We start from the raw sequence: 15,539 nt of genomic DNA, 5'->3' as shown, positions 1-15,539 counted from the left end.
TCATTAGCTTTCAGGTTTCTGGAAACGGCATCATGAATGTGGGCCACCGGCTGTGCTTCTTGCGGGTTTCACTGCCAGCTGCCTACTGCGCATGTGTTTGCAATGCTGCATTTTGTGAATGGAACCTGTGATGTGTCCCAGAAGACTGCGGGGGGGGGGGGGGGGACACCTCATCTAGGCAATCCGAGTGGGAGTGGGTACCTGTCAAAACTATGACATGCCAAATGTGGCAGGGGAGGAGGACTTAAAGCAGAACTTCCCATTTTGGATGGAGATTCACTTTAAGTGTGTTTAAAGTGGTTGTAAACCCTCTCTGACCACTTGCACCTACAGGTAAGCCAGGGGAGGGCTGGCAGCCTTAGGCCTGGGGGGCAAGTCCAGTCAAGCGGCCCATAGAGCGTGGAAAAGTGATGGATCAAGGAACACAGTTTAAGATTTTTCATGATCACAAGAGTCCCCACAAAGGCCCCCTTACATCAGAGTCCGCACAGAGGCCCCCTTACATCAGAGTCCACACAGTGGCCCCCCTTACATCAGAGTCCGCACAGAGGCCCCCCTTACATCAGAGTCCGCACAGAGGCCCCCCCTTACATCAGAGTCCGCACAGAGGCCCCCCTTACATCAGAGTCCGCACAGAGGCCCCCCTTACATCAGAGTCCACACAGTGGCCCCCCTTACATCAGAGTCCGCACAGAGGCCCCCCTTACATCAGAGTCCGCACAGAGGCCCCCTTACATCAGAGTCCACACAGTGGCCCCCCTTACATCAGAGTCCGCACAGAGGCCCCCCCTTACATCAGAGTCCGCACAGTGGCCCCCCTTACATCAGAGTCCGCACAGAGGCCCCCCTTACATCAGAGTCCGCACAGAGGCCCCCTTACATCGAGTCTGCACAGTGGCCCCCCTTACATCAGAGTCCGCACAGTGGCCCCCCTTACATCAGAGTCCGCACAGTGGCCCCCCTTACATCAGAGTCCGCACAGTGGCCCCCCTTACATCAGAGTCCGCACAGAGGCCCCCCTTACATTAGAGTCCGCCAGTGGGAGGCGAGCAGCGGCCGTGAACTGTGTTAAAAGAGCTCCAGCAGGCATATTCCTGCTCTGCAAAAACAGCATTTGGTAGTGGCGGCCGGTGGCTGTGCATAGTGTCACCAGCCCGGGGGGAGATTTCCACCCTGCCCCCCCTGCCAGCCCTCCCCTGAGGTAAGCCAAGGTAGCATTAAATTGATTAGGATTTATAATCAATAGACTGATAATGTTAATAAATTCTTTTAATTTTTAGCTAGCTAGCATCTTGAAGATGACACTGGTTCAAAGGTGAAGCTGTTCAAAGAAAACTAAATACAGTAAAAGAGGAAGAATATAATATACTGCAGCTTACCAGTCTTTAGATGTGGTGGCTGCATTTGTTTGTTTTATTTTTTCAGGCTTATAGCCCTTTTACACTGCCAGTGCCCGAAAAACGCGGGTAAAGCCCTGCCAAAACTTGCTGCGATTTACCGTGGGCTAGTGGGGCGCTTTTAAATCCCACTAGTGGCAGAGTAAAGGGTTAAAAGTGCCAAGCACCCACAAAGCGCTGCTGCCAAGGCGATTTGCAGGCACTTCCCATTGATTTCAATGGGAAGGGGCGCTTTAGGAGCGGTGTATTCACCGCTCCTAAAGCGCTGCAAAGAAGCTGCTTGCAGGACTTTTTTTGATGCCCTGCCAGCGCAGCGCCTCAGTGTGAAAGCACTCGGGCTTTCACATTGGGATTGCAGATGAGGCTTCTTTCAGGTGCTTTTTTAGCGCTAAAGCACCTGAAAAACGCCCCAGTGTGAAAGGGGTCTAAGAACAAAAATTGCCTGTTGATCTTACTAGAGCAAAGCTACACAATGTTTTAGTTCTCCTGTCTGCTTATTGGTTGGGATCGGTATGCTTGTTTAAACTCTATACTGTAACTTGAATCAGAAATAATCCTTGCTTGTCTCTCATATTTGCAGGATATTCTTTTTGATGCAAATACCCACAGGGCCAAGAAGTTTGTTTTGCATACAAATTATCCTGGACATTACAACTTTAATATGTGAGTTGATGTTTGACTCATAGTTATGTGTGTTTTTTTTTTAAATACATATTTGTTTCTGCCATACTGTATATACAGTATATTGAATTCATCATTTCATTAGTAAAGATTTTTTCTCTCCATATCTGAATATATCTTTCAGGATACTGCCATAAAGATGCAGTAAGGATAGGAATATTTGTTTTTTTAATTATTAGAAATGTGTATTGTTGTAACAATGGATTACTCCCATTGTGTGTACAGTAATGGTAGGAAACCTTATTGGGTACAATCTTTAATAATAAAGCCCAAGGTTTAAATAGATTTTCTTATGAAATGCTGCTACCATTGTTTGCACCATCTGGTCCTATATCTCCTTACTGGTACCTGCTTTTATCCTGCAGCTAGGGTATAGGGAGGCAGGGGCTGTTCCAGGTTGGCTTGACTTAGGCAGGCTATACATGGTACAAAGTTCTTTCCTGCAACCACAAGTTGAAGGAAAGAATTTTGCATGGTTTCGCCATCAACACAGACAGTGATGATCGGGAAATCAGCAATTGTCTTCTCCTAGCGGGGGGGGCGAGCAGGGAAGTCCTCCCTACTGGGCAGGGCAGGCCATTGGGCTTGACTGGGCTCAAACCCATGGGCCCCGCCCAATAGGGGTCCCCTGCCTGTTAAACAAACATATTCGCCAGCACACCAAGGATCATTTAAAAAACGTCCAAAAATGTTATGCATATTAGCGATCCAAAAAGCTTTTTGGATCGCTAATATGCATTACATTTTTGGACGTTTTTTAAATGATCCTTGGTGTGCTGGCGAATATGTTTGTATGATTTGCTTTCCGGTTCCCAGCTGGTGATCGTTTCAGCACCCTTTTACTTATTGGCTATTTTCCTGGAAGGTGTACGATTGGAATATTTTTGAGACCCTGCCTGTTAAAGTCTCCTTACTTTTTTCTTCTTCTTGTATTTCGTCCTGCAATGTTTGATTATCTCTCCAGCGCATGCGCTTCCCGTCCACTGAGTCACGGCACGCTCTGTGTGTGCCATTCCCATTTCAACATTATGCTGTGTCTGAGAGTTCCACTCTCAGCGGCACAGCTTAGCAGACACACGAGACTTGGCACTCATTCTCAGCTTCCTCGCTTAGTTGCCGAAGTAACGTCGGTCAAGAAAGAGGCTGTTTAAACATACAATCGCGCATGCACGAGATTTCAGCAAGGGGAAGCAAGGAAGGGCGGAAGTGATTTCCACAGGGGACTCGGAGAACAATACATACACAAGATGGTGCAGGCGCAGCCTAATTCCCGGAAGTAGAATTTGTTAAAAATGACTAAAACACAGTAAGTAAGAATCGTTTTTACATACATTAGACTGGGCAATATTGTAAATAATGTTACACATTACATGGCATAAAAACCCTGATATGAAGTGCTGAGTTTACTTCCCCCAAGATCTAGCACAAGTCTTGCGTTATGAAAAGAACCAATGAATGACAGACTGACTGACATTGTGTTTTTATATTTGTTACTTTTTTAACTTTTGTGACATTGAATTACCATTTAATTTTTCAATATGTTCAATAGTAAGAGCTGTGAAAATGTGGAATAGACTCCCTCCAGAGGTGGTTCTGGCCAGCTCAGTAGATTGCTTTAAGAAAAGCCTGGATTCTTTCCCAAATGTACATAATATAACTGGGTACTAAGATTTGTAGGTAAAGTAGATCCAGGGAAAATCGGATTGCCTCTCAAGGGTCAGGAAGGATTTTTGTCTTTTTTCAAACTGACTAACTTTGTAACTATGTTTTAAAACGCTAGCAATTTAAAATATTTTTCAAAAATCCCACGGCACACCTGCAAATCTCCTAGTGTGCCACGGCACACAGTTTGAGAATGACTGCGATAAGGTATTCTTTAACAAGAGCATGCTTGTTTCCTAGTCTACATGGTTGTCATTCACTTTTAAATTCATTAGGCCCCATGCACACGAGAAGCAATTACAAACACCTCTAAACTCACGTTTTCAAAGGCAAAAAAACGGCGTTTAAAACGCCCGTTTTTGCCGCGATTAGCGGCATTTTACCTCGTTTGCGGCTGTCAGCGCTTATCTCAAAGACATTGTAGACCCTCCCAAAGTTAAAAACGCAAAAATAAAACGCTTCTGAACCCAAAATTTTGCGTCTGAAAAAACTGACATAAACCCAACTGCTTTAAAACGCCAAAAAAACTTGATTGTGTGCATGAACACATAGGATAACATTAAATGTGTTCAGGGGCAGTTGAAAAAAATGCCCAAATGCCTCTGAATTCGAGTTTAGCAGCGTTTCGTGTGCATGGGGCCTAATGGTAAAAGGGCATGTGATGTCAAATATACTGTATATGAGACGTCTATAGTATAGTTGGTAATGGTAACCCCAGATCACCGTATCTCAGGTATGATGGAGTTACTGTCAGCCACATTCATGCCAGCAATTCTAGTACAGTATTTCTTAAGCCATAAATTATAGCAGTCCATTAGTTGACTGAATATTAATAAAATATTAATGTAACTGCATCCATCCATACATAATGTATCTGGATCCATACATAATACATACACAGAATTCAGCAGATCAGCCTCTGAAAAGAAAGTATTAAGATCTTATAATGGACAATGCCCAGTTATCTCCATATGTAAACGTGACAATTGTGTGGTACAGAAATCTCTGTCTGTCCATACAGCTGTCCAAAATTCTGTCTCTGAAATGGCTATCAGTGTCAGACAAACAGATTGAATTTAGAAAATTATTTGTGACCAAAGGACCTGGCAGGCACCCATATACAGCTACAATTTATCATTTTCAACACAGTTGATAAATAGGTCATGTGTGCTATGATTCTGCTTATTAAATGATTTGTAAAGTCTTGCTATATTGTGAGAATTCTGCAGTCGTTGTTATATGCATATATATTATTTTTAAGCCTATATACACTATATGGCCAGAAAATTACGTGGACACCCCTCCAAATGATTGAGTTCAAGTGAAGGGATTGGAGAGGGTTGAGGATTATTACGGTGCCGATTATAAAGACCAGACGTATTGTTATATCAAAAAATAAAGAAGTTTTATTAAATTCATACAAAATTTTAAAATCAGCTTTACAACATTTAATAGTGGGAGCAATATGTAGGGACAATTTTCTTGAGCAAGTCTACCCTACTAGTTTCGCCAGACACTGGCTTCTTCAGGGGTTTTAGGACTTGATCGTTTCAAGAGAATGCTCTAAAATGAAACAAAACAGTTTTAACAATTCATCATGTATACAGTGAGCTATTTATTATTTAATATTGTCAATAATAAATAGCTCATTGTATACATGATGAATTGTTAAAACTGTTTTGTTTAATTTTAGAGCATTCTCTTGAAACGATCAAGTCCTAAAACCCCTGAAGAAGCCAGTGTCTGGCGAAACTAGTAGGGTAGACTTGCTCAAGAAATTTGTCCCTACATATTGCTCCCACTATTGAATGTTGTAAATTTTGTATGAATTTAATAAAACTTCTTTATTTTTTGATATAACAATATGTCTGGTCTTTATAATCTGCACCGTAATAATCCTCAACCCTCTCCAATGCCTTCACTAAATTTATCGGGGATGAGGTGCCATACGCTTAAGAGGACTTTCGATCACTGACCTCTCACCAACCCATTGAGTTCAAGTGTTTCCAGTTCAGGGTACTTTTGATTCTCCAGCATACAAAGTCATTTCAGACAACTGTGTGTTGCCAGGCTTTTGGTAATATTTTTCTGTTTCAGCATGACTGTACCCCTTTGCACAAAGCCAGCTCCTTAAAGACATGGGATGAATAATTTTTCGTGTTGAGGACGTTGTGGATTGCACAGAGCCCTGAGCTCAACCCACTTGAGCACCCTTGGTATGAATTGGTACGGCAATTGCTGGTCAGGGCTTATGACCTGTACCCACAATCTGAAAATCGTCTTTCGACGCGATCATACGATAATCGGATCGTTAGTACAGAGCTTTCGACAGCCGATCATGACAATTCATCCGATATTATTAGATCTGACAAACACGAAAATTTTCGTTGTACGATACCATATCGTACTACGATTTTCGTTTAATCAGTACAGTTGTCGTCCTAAAATACAATACAAATACATTAGAACACATGACATCACTTCTGTTGTTTTTTTTCTGTTGCACGAGAATTTTTGTGACTTTAGTAACCTATTTATTTTCTACTTGCGACCATTAAGTGTAAAAAGTCGGACGATCTTTCGTCCAATTTTCGGATCGTGTGTACGGGCCATTAGGCTTCATTCATACCAGTGATTTAGGCTGGTGCAAATTGTATTGGCAGAAATCGGAGACTCCTGCTGCGGCTTTGAGGGGCTAGGTGCCCCGCTCACTATAATGACAGGTCGCTGGTGGCCACTGCTATTCGTGGCTGTTTGCTTAGCCAGCGATTAACTGCGGTGATTGCTGCTGGACTCACTTTGTGTGCATCCAGCAGCGATCATCTCGGGTAACCTCTGGCTGTGCGAACAACAATAAATGGCTGCACCCAGCCGCTCAAAGCCACGGCAGGATATTTGATTCCTGCCGCTACAATTTGCACCTGTGTAAAGTGGCCATCGTGTCCAACATCAGTTCCTGACTTCACAAACGCTCTTTTGGCTGAATGGATGCTAATTCCAACCGACACAGCCCTCGGGTGGGGAGAACACCATATTAATGGCAATGGTCTTGAAAATAGATCAAGATGTGATGGGCAATAGTCCACAAACTTTTGGCCATATGGTGTATGTTGAATCAAAGTTTTTGTTGGTGCACTGGTGCACCCCTGTGATTAAACGCTGTAGGTGACACAGATATCTTTATTTTCCTTAGGTTGTTGCTGTCATGTTTCAACTTGTCATATCACAGTATTTGATTCTTTTTATATTATGTGTAACATAACTTTTTCTGTTTTTAGTTATCATCGTTGTGATTTTCGGATTCCTCTAACTGTGAAGAGAGGTGAGGTTAATGGATTTCACTGCATGTTTCACAGCATTGTTTCCTATGACTGCTCTCTATCTATGTGGCCATGCTGTAGAAGATGACTCAATTTCCTGTTTTTCTTTGTACAGACGGCTCAGAAACACAAACAGAAATCTGCACCACGTACAGTAAGGTGAGATATCATTCCTTACAGTTGGTCATCCAAACTTGTTCTTTTAGTACTAGTTGTATACTGGCTGGCTGAATTACATCCTGGCTTCTTATAATTCTTGTACATAGATGGGGAGGAGGGCCTGGTACGAAAATGTATCTCACTCGAACAACTTTTTGAAACATTTAATGGTTATGAGCTTCAAATAAATCCAAACTTATTTTAAGGGAAAACGGAAAAAGTAAAACATACTGGGCCATATTCTTGTAGAGTTGAGGCGGGCGTAGCATAAGCCATTTACACTACGCCGCCCCAACTTACAGGAGCAAGTGCTGTATTCCCCAAACACTTGCTCCGTAGTTTGGGGCGGCATAGTGTAATTGGCCCGGCGTATCCCCGCGTAATTCCAAGGGGGCGGCTTGTATTTAAATTAAGCGCGCCCCCGTTTCGATTGAACTGCGCATGCGCCGGGCTAAAAATAGCCCAGTGCGCATGCTCCAGTTCTCGGCGGAAAACCTCAATGACGCCGACGTATGCGTCATTGACGTAAAGTCGTATTCAAGAACGACTTAGGGAAACGACGTACCCGACGGGAAAAGACGACGCAGACCCGACACCATACTTAACATGGCATACGTGGGACTGGCGTAAGGTTACCCCTCATATAGCAGGGGTAACCTTACGCAAACGACGTAAGCGACGGTTACGCGACGCAAATTAGTTCGGGAATCGGCGTATCAGGCTCATTTGCATAAACAAATGAGACCTGAACGTAAACGCCACCTAGCGGCCGGCTGGGTAATTACATTTAAGATCCGACAGTGTAAGTGACTTACACATGTCGGATCTTCAGCGTATCTATGCGAAAATGATTCTAGGAATCACTCGCATAGATACGCGGGTCAAAAAAGAGAGATACGACAGAGTTTCCTGAGATACTCCGTCGTAACTATACTCAGAATATGGCCCACTGTAATTATCTCATGTAAACTATATAGTAATACAAGTCCATAAAATGTATATATCAATAAAGTATCCTTAAAAGCCCATGTCAATAAAATGCGAGTCAATCCAAACAATCTGATAATCAAGATGATTCAGTATTTGTATGAAATATATTATATAATGGATAAAGACTCCCTTATAGACTTCATAATTTCTTGGCAAGAGCAAGGACTTTAAGAGTGATCTCCCTGCAGTGGTAATAGGCGACTGAGGGGGAATTAATACAGCCACACTATACCCAAAACTAAAGGATGAGCTTTGATGAGTTCTGTTATATCGGTTGGGACTAGAAAACTGCCAACCACAGATTGACGGTGATTTGTAAGTAAATTGTGCTTGCAAGAAGGTAAAAAATCTTCAGTGTGCAGCTCCCCCTTCGGCCACCCCTAATACTTACTTGAGCCTGATCTCAATCCAGCGATGTGCACGAGACCCAAGGCTCTCCCGGGTCTCTCCCTTCTGATTGAGGCATTGGCTCCCACTGCTGTCAAACGCAGCCAGTGAGGTGGGGGCAGGGCTGAGCCAGCTGAGGTGTCTTATGGATGCAGAGAGCTGGCTCTGGAGCGAGCACCCACAAGTGTCCCCACAGCAAACAGCATGCTATGGGCCCACTCGGCAAGGGGTGGGGCCCAGAGCGCTGGCAGGAGACCTGAGAAGAGGAGGATCAGGGCTGCTCTGTGCAAAACCGCTGCACAGAGCAGTTAAGTATGACATGTTTGTTTGTTATTTTTTTTTAAATAAACCATTTTCCTTTACAATCACTTTATTTTGGTTCTCTTTAGATTTCTAACGTTTTTAGACTTGATTAGAAACATTACAGTGAACTTGTACCCAGATCGTGCAAATTAAAGCATATACATGTTCTGAACTAACTATAAAAACACTCAAGGTTTAAAATACATGCATTGAAATCTAAGGCCCCTTTCAGACGTCCACTCCGCCTGTCCGTTTTTACAAGTCCGTTAACGGAATTGTAATACATCCCTATGGGATAGCGTCCGTTAGCGGTTGGAGCGTCCGCCGGGATCCGCTTTTCCGAACGGAAGAAACCCTATTTCTTTCTCGTACATCACGGGACACAGAGCAGCATATTCATTACTATGTGGGTTATATGGAGTACCTTCAGGTGATGGACACTGGCAATCTCAAACAGGAAGTGCCCCTCCCTATATAACCCCCTCCCATAGGAGGAGTACCTCAGTTTTTTCGCCAGTGTCTTAGGTGTTGGTCATGGTTTAGCTTACCTCCACATCCTTGGGATTAAGGTGGGCTAACCGGTTCTGTCCAAAGGCCTCAGTGCTAAAGTGGTCAGCAACCGGACCCCAAACCATTGGGGTGTAGCCCATAATGCTTTCTGTTCAGAGAGCTGGACCCTGGGCCCAGAACTTAGAAACCTTTGGGGGCCTAATGTTTCTGTTGCCAGGGTGCTATATGGGCCCAGGACAGTGGCTCCTTCATAGGAACCCAGGGCCTGAAGGTCTAGACGCCACCCACGGAGATGGGGGAAGATTGGACCTCTTGCTGTGCAAAAGTCCTGCGGCATGGAGCAGGTAAGTATTGGGGGAGCTTGCGGAACTTGGTTCTTAGCAGGTTCCCTACAGGGGGTGCACAGGGGGGCAGGCCTGGGTATGCTCTGCATTGGCAAGGAATCACTATGTCTATGACAGAGACAGGATGATTCAATCTTTTTTCCCCAGTAATATGTGACCTCCCTGGTAAGTGTTGTTTAGCTGGGCTGCTGGCGCTAGGTGTGGGATCTCTGTAAGAGGGGAGTCTTTTCCCATGCTAAAAGGAGGTCTGTGACCTACCTAAAGGGCTTACCTGCCTGGGTGCCTGCGCTGCTCCGTCCTCCTCCATGTGTGATGGCCCCCGCCGACGGGCGCGCGCGCGCGTGCCCGAGATATAAACGATTTTCGTGGTGGGGGCGCGTCCCGGTGGGCGGCGAATCACAAATAAAGGAAGGGGAGGTCCTTCCATTAGCTGCCAAGAGCTCAGTGTCATCCTGAGCTAGAGGAGAGGAGGACACAGAGCGGAGCATGCCGAGGACACCCGGTGGCGAAAGGAAGAATTGCAGTTTTTTCTAAGGACTGTCAAACCTACAGATAGGTTTTCTTTTCCTTTTTTCAGCAGATGGCTATTGGCAATACTTAGTGGGAGACAGAGTGGTTTCTTTTCCTCTTCAAAAAAAAAAAAAAAAAAGAAGAAGGGAAAGAACTGCTGATCTCCCTTCTCAGTTTGGGCGTTAGTCTCTATCGCTCCCAAACCGACAGATCCCCTTAGCTACGTCTGTGGCTGGGTGATAGCAGGTGTACCTCGGTATTGTACCATGCCTTCTGGGTCAGAGGGTACAAGGGGTGGGGATTCCCCGCAAAATCCGAGGGCTCAGACACGGCTATGCCGCTGCTCTCCCCACAGGACATATCAGGGCACGCCTTGATGGGACCTGGGGGATCTGGTGCTGGGGCTGATCCAGGTCAGTCCAACCCCGGCTTTGTCACTGAGAGAGTTCTTGCTGTTTCTTTAGGTAAACTAGAGAAAAGAATGGCAAAAAGGATAGCTAAAGCTATATCGGGTAGAAAGCGGACTAGGTCTCCGTCACCCGAGCAAGAACCCTCAGACACAGAAATCCTTTCCCTAGGGGAATTGGATAGACTTGACGCTTTGGACCAGGGTGGTTCAGAGATCGAGGATCTGGATACTGAGGGGTCTGGTTCAGCCTCCCAAGGGGAAAGTTTGTGGGTTCAGGCCTTAACGAACATGGTCCATGAGGCATTTAAGTTACCCATACCAGAACCTCAAGTATCGGCGGTTTCAGCTTTAGGCTCTTTAAGAACGCCTCAAAGCAACGCAGTTTTCCCGATCCATCCTCTACTCGGGGAGGTCATGTTTCAGGATTGGATTAAGCCAGATAGAGTCTTTTTACCACCTAAAAAATTCTCTGTTTTATATCCTATGGAGGAGAAATTCTCCAAAAGATGGGCGCCCCCGGCGGTGGACGCAGCCATCTCCTATGTGAACAAATCCTTAACTAGTCCGGTGGAAAACGTACAGGTGTTTAAGGATCCGGTTGATAAATGCTTGGAAACATTACTGAAAGCCTCCTTTACTTCAGCAGGGGCGATAGTTCAGCCCGCTGTGGCTGCTATTGGAATTACCCAAGCATTATCAGATAAGACTAAGCAAATGCTTAAACTTATCCCTGCCCAGCAGGCAGAGGAATTTTCGGATATACCGAGGGCTATACGCTTTACGGTGGATGCTATCAAGGACTCCATCCAGCAGGCATCACGTTTATCCTTATTTCTAATCCATATGAGAAGGCTCTTATGGTTGAAGAGTTGGGAGGCTGAGCCCCCATGCAAAAAGCTCCTGGTAGGGTTTCCCTTCCATGGAGGACGACTCTTCGGAGAAGATCTGGATAGATATATTCAGACTATATCAAGCGGCAAAAGCACTCTCTTGCCAGTCAAGAAGAAAGCCCGAGGGCCCGCGTTTAAGCGCCAGCCCTCCCCGGGACAGGGGCCCTCTAATACCAGACAGTATCGACGGCCTCCTGCAAGATCAGGCTTTAACAATAAGCCACAAGGCCAAGCCACTGGGGGCAAGAAGCAGTGGTACCGCAAGCCTGCGAAGCCAGCCCCCAAGTCGGCCTTATGAAGGGGCGCCCCCACCCACGATGGTGGGGGGAAGGCTACGTCTCTTTGCAGAAGTTTGGGAGGCCAGCATTCCCGACTGCTGGGTACGGTCTTCCGTGGCCACGGGCTACAAACTAGAATTTTCAGAATTCCCTCCTCCTCATTACCAGGAGTCAAGAGTACCAGGCGACCCGGTGAAGGGAGCCGCGTTGATGGCGGCATTGAATCATCTGCTGTGCCAGAAGGTGATAGTAGAAGTACCAGTCCAGGAACAAGGCTTGGGGTTCTACTCCAACCTGTTTATCATCCCAAAGCCCAACGGCGATGTCAGGCCAATTTTGGACTTAAAGGGAGTAAATGCGTACCTAAAGGTCCGCTCATTCCGGATGGAAACTATTCGGTCAGCTGTCGCCGTGCTCCAGAAGGACGACTTCATGGCGTCCATAGACATAAAGGATGCTTACCTTGATGTGCCAATTTTTCAGCCACATCAGGTATTTCTACGCTTCTCGGTGGCTCAGCGTCATTTCCAATTTGTGGCGCTCCCCTTCGGGTTGGCTACGGCCCCCCGGGTATTCACGAAGGTCCTAGCCCCAAACCTAGCCAATCTAAGGACCCAAGGGGTCACGGTCCTAGCTTACCTGGACGACCTCTTGGTCGTAGACCACTCGTTTCCTGGCCTGGAACGAGCAGTCGCCCTAACGGTTCAGTACCTCAAAAGGTTCGGCTGGGTCCTAAATCGAGACAAATCAGCATTTCGGCCCACAAGGCAGCTGGAATATCTCGGCATGAGATTGGATACAGAACAACAGAGGGTGTTCCTACCTCTATTAAAGGTCAAGGCCATTATCTCTGTTAAAAAAAAAAAAGGTCAAGGCCATCAAAGAGCTAATACAAATAGTTCTGAGCAAGAGAAAGCCAACTGTTCGCCTATGTATGCGGCTACTAGGCAAGATGGTGGCCACCTTCGAGGCGGTACCGTATGCTCAGAGCCACACTCGCATCCTGCAGGCAGCCATCCTGTCAGCATGGAGCAAGAGGCCTCAGGCCTTGGAGATTCCTTTGCCACTCTCACCAAGAGTCCGGCAAAGTCTATCTTGGTGGTTAAACCCTCAGAATCTCCTGAAGGGAAAGACGTTCAGTCCTGTGACCTGGAAGATAGTAACCACAGACGCCAGCCTGATCGGCTGGGGAGCAATTTTGGATGGTTGCACTCGCCAGGGCACTTGGGCAGCGGCAGAGAAGCAGTTGCCCATCAATATCTTGGAGATCAGAGCTGCCCGACTAGCCCTCAGGGCTTGGACGTCCAAACTGCAGGGGTTCCCGGTGAGAATACAATCGGACAATGCCACGGCGGTGGCATACATAAATCACCAAGGGGGAACCAAGAGTCAAGCCGCTCAGAAAGAAGTGAGCTTGATTTTCTTGTGGGCATAAGCCCATGTGCCCTGCATATCGGTCATATTCATTCCCGGAGTGGACAACCTACAGGCGGACTTCTTAAGTCGCCAGACTCTATTGCCGGGGGAGTGGTCTCTGCATCCACAGGTCTTTCAGACACTCTGCCAGAAGTGGGGAGTGCCGGACGTGGATATCATGGCATCGAGACTAAACAAGAAGCTAGACAGGTTCATGTCCCGCACAAGGGATCCCAGAGCCTGCGGAACCGATGCGTTAGTTTGCCCTTGGCATCAGTTCAAACTTCTTTATGCATTTCCCCCGCTCCAGTTACTACCCCGCCTGCTGCGCAGGATCAGGGTGGAGCACATACCAGTCATCCTGGTAGCTCCAGCATGGCCCAGAAGGGCATGGTATTCACTAATCCTGAAGATGGTAGTGGGAGACCCTTGGACTCTTCCTCTACGGCCAGACCTGCTATCGCAAGGTCCGATCCTCCACCCTGCCTTACGGCATCTAAATTTGACGGCCTGGAAGCTGAATCCCTGATTCTCAGGGGTAGAGGTCTGTCTCAGAAAGTAATCTCTACCCTAATCAGAGCCAGGAAACCGGTCTCTAGGGTGATTTATTACAGGGTCTGGAAGGCCTATGTAGGCTGGTGTGAGTCCAAGCGATGGCTTTCTCGCAAATTTACCATCGATAGAGTATTAAGTTTTCTCCAGCTAGGAGTGGATAAAGGACTGGCATTAAGCACAATCAAAGGACAGATTTCAGCTTTGTCAGTGTGGTTTCAGCGGCCGCTGGCCACCCACTCGCTAGTTAAGACCTTCCTTCAAGGGGTCTTACGTATTAATCCTCCAGTTAAATCCCCGCTTTGTCCGTGGGATTTAAATCTTGTTCTGTCAAGTTTACAGAAACAACCTTTTGAGCCGTTGGCTGAAATTCCGTTGGTTTTACTAACAAGGAAGTTAGTATTTTTGGTAGCCATAGTTTCCGCCAGAAGAGTATCGGAACTGGCAGCCTTATCCTGTAAGGAACCATATCTTATTTTACATAAGGACAAGGTCGTTCTCCGCCCTCATCCTTCCTTCCTACCGAAGGTTATATCCAGTTTTCATCTAAACCAGGATTTGGTATTACCATCCTTCTTCCCTAAACCTACTTCCAGAAAGGAAGGGTTGCTGCATACCTTGGATATTGTCAGGGCCATGAAGGCCTATCTTAAAGCTACAGAGAAGATCCGGAAAACAGATGTGTTGTTCATTTTACCGGATGGGCCCAAGAAGGGGCAGGCAGCTGCAAAATCCACCATCTCGAGATGGATTAAACAGTTAATCTCTCAGGCCTACGGCTTGAAAGGGTTGCCTCCTCCGTTATCATTAAAGGCTCATTCTACTAGGGCCATGGGCGCCTCCTGGGCAGCACACCACCAGATCTCTATGGCTCAAGTTTGCAAGGCGGCAACCTGGTCTTCTGTCCACACGTTTACAAAATTCTACCAGTTGGACGTAAGAAGGAATACTGATACAGCCTTTGGGCAGGCAGTGCTGCAGGCTGCAGTTTGAGACCCTCGGATTCCGGGGGCTCCCTTTTGAGTTAAATTTAAAATTTAAAATTATTTTTTCTCAACTAAGTTGGATTTATTATGATTTAAGTATATCTCTAAATTAAATCCTTTTGTCTTGGGAAGATGTTCTCCCTCCCCTCATTGTAAGCATTGCTTTGGGACATCCCACATAGTAATGAATATGCTGCTCTGTGTCCCGTGATGTACGAGAAAGAAAAAGGGATTTTTAATACAGCTTACCTGTAAAATCCTTTTCTTGGAGTACATCACGGGACACAGAGCTCCCACCCCTCTTATGGGGACCATTTTGGGAGGCATGCTGCTTGCTACAAAACTGAGGTACTCCTCCTATGGGAGGGGGTTATATAGGGAGGGGCACTTCCTGTTTGAGATTGCCAGTGTCCATCACCTGAAGGTACTCCATATAACCCACATAGTAATGAATATGCTGCTCTGTGTCCCGTGATGTACTCCAAGAAAAGGATTTTACAGGTAAGCTGTATTAAAAATCCCTTTTTTTCTTCCGTTCGGCGGAGCGGAACTGATGCAGACGGACAGACGGTCCGTCTGCATCAGGTTTCCCATAGGGGACAGCGGAGCAGAGACAGGGCGGTCCCTGCACTGTGTGCGGGGACCGCCCTATCCGCCGACAGCTGAGCGGGGATCCCCGCTGAGCCAACGGAGACACACGGAGCGGACCCGGAAACGGTCCGCTCCGTGTGAAAGAGCCCTTAGA

The 15,539-nt window shown here is 46.3% G+C and overlaps 1 protein-coding gene across 2 annotated transcripts in view; it reads left to right on the top strand.

Annotated features, from left to right (window-relative positions):
• Nucleotides 1–15,539, top strand: part of PHAF1 (phagosome assembly factor 1) — a 76,212-nt gene that overhangs the window by 46,147 nt on the left and 14,526 nt on the right. For both annotated transcript variants that reach the window (XM_040329137.1, XM_040329138.1), the window contains exons 12-14: nucleotides 1,978–2,060; nucleotides 7,019–7,062; nucleotides 7,176–7,219. In XM_040329137.1, the coding sequence (XP_040185071.1) occupies nucleotides 1,978–2,060; nucleotides 7,019–7,062; nucleotides 7,176–7,219 (171 nt within the window). The remainder of the gene's footprint in view (nucleotides 1–1,977; nucleotides 2,061–7,018; nucleotides 7,063–7,175; nucleotides 7,220–15,539) is intronic.

Source organism: Rana temporaria, chromosome 11 (genome assembly GCF_905171775.1).
Source record: "Rana temporaria chromosome 11, aRanTem1.1, whole genome shotgun sequence".
NCBI classification, from domain to species: Eukaryota; Metazoa; Chordata; class Amphibia; order Anura; family Ranidae; genus Rana; species Rana temporaria.
Note: the sequence above shows the minus strand (reverse complement) of the source record. Positions and strands in the feature narration are given on the sequence as shown.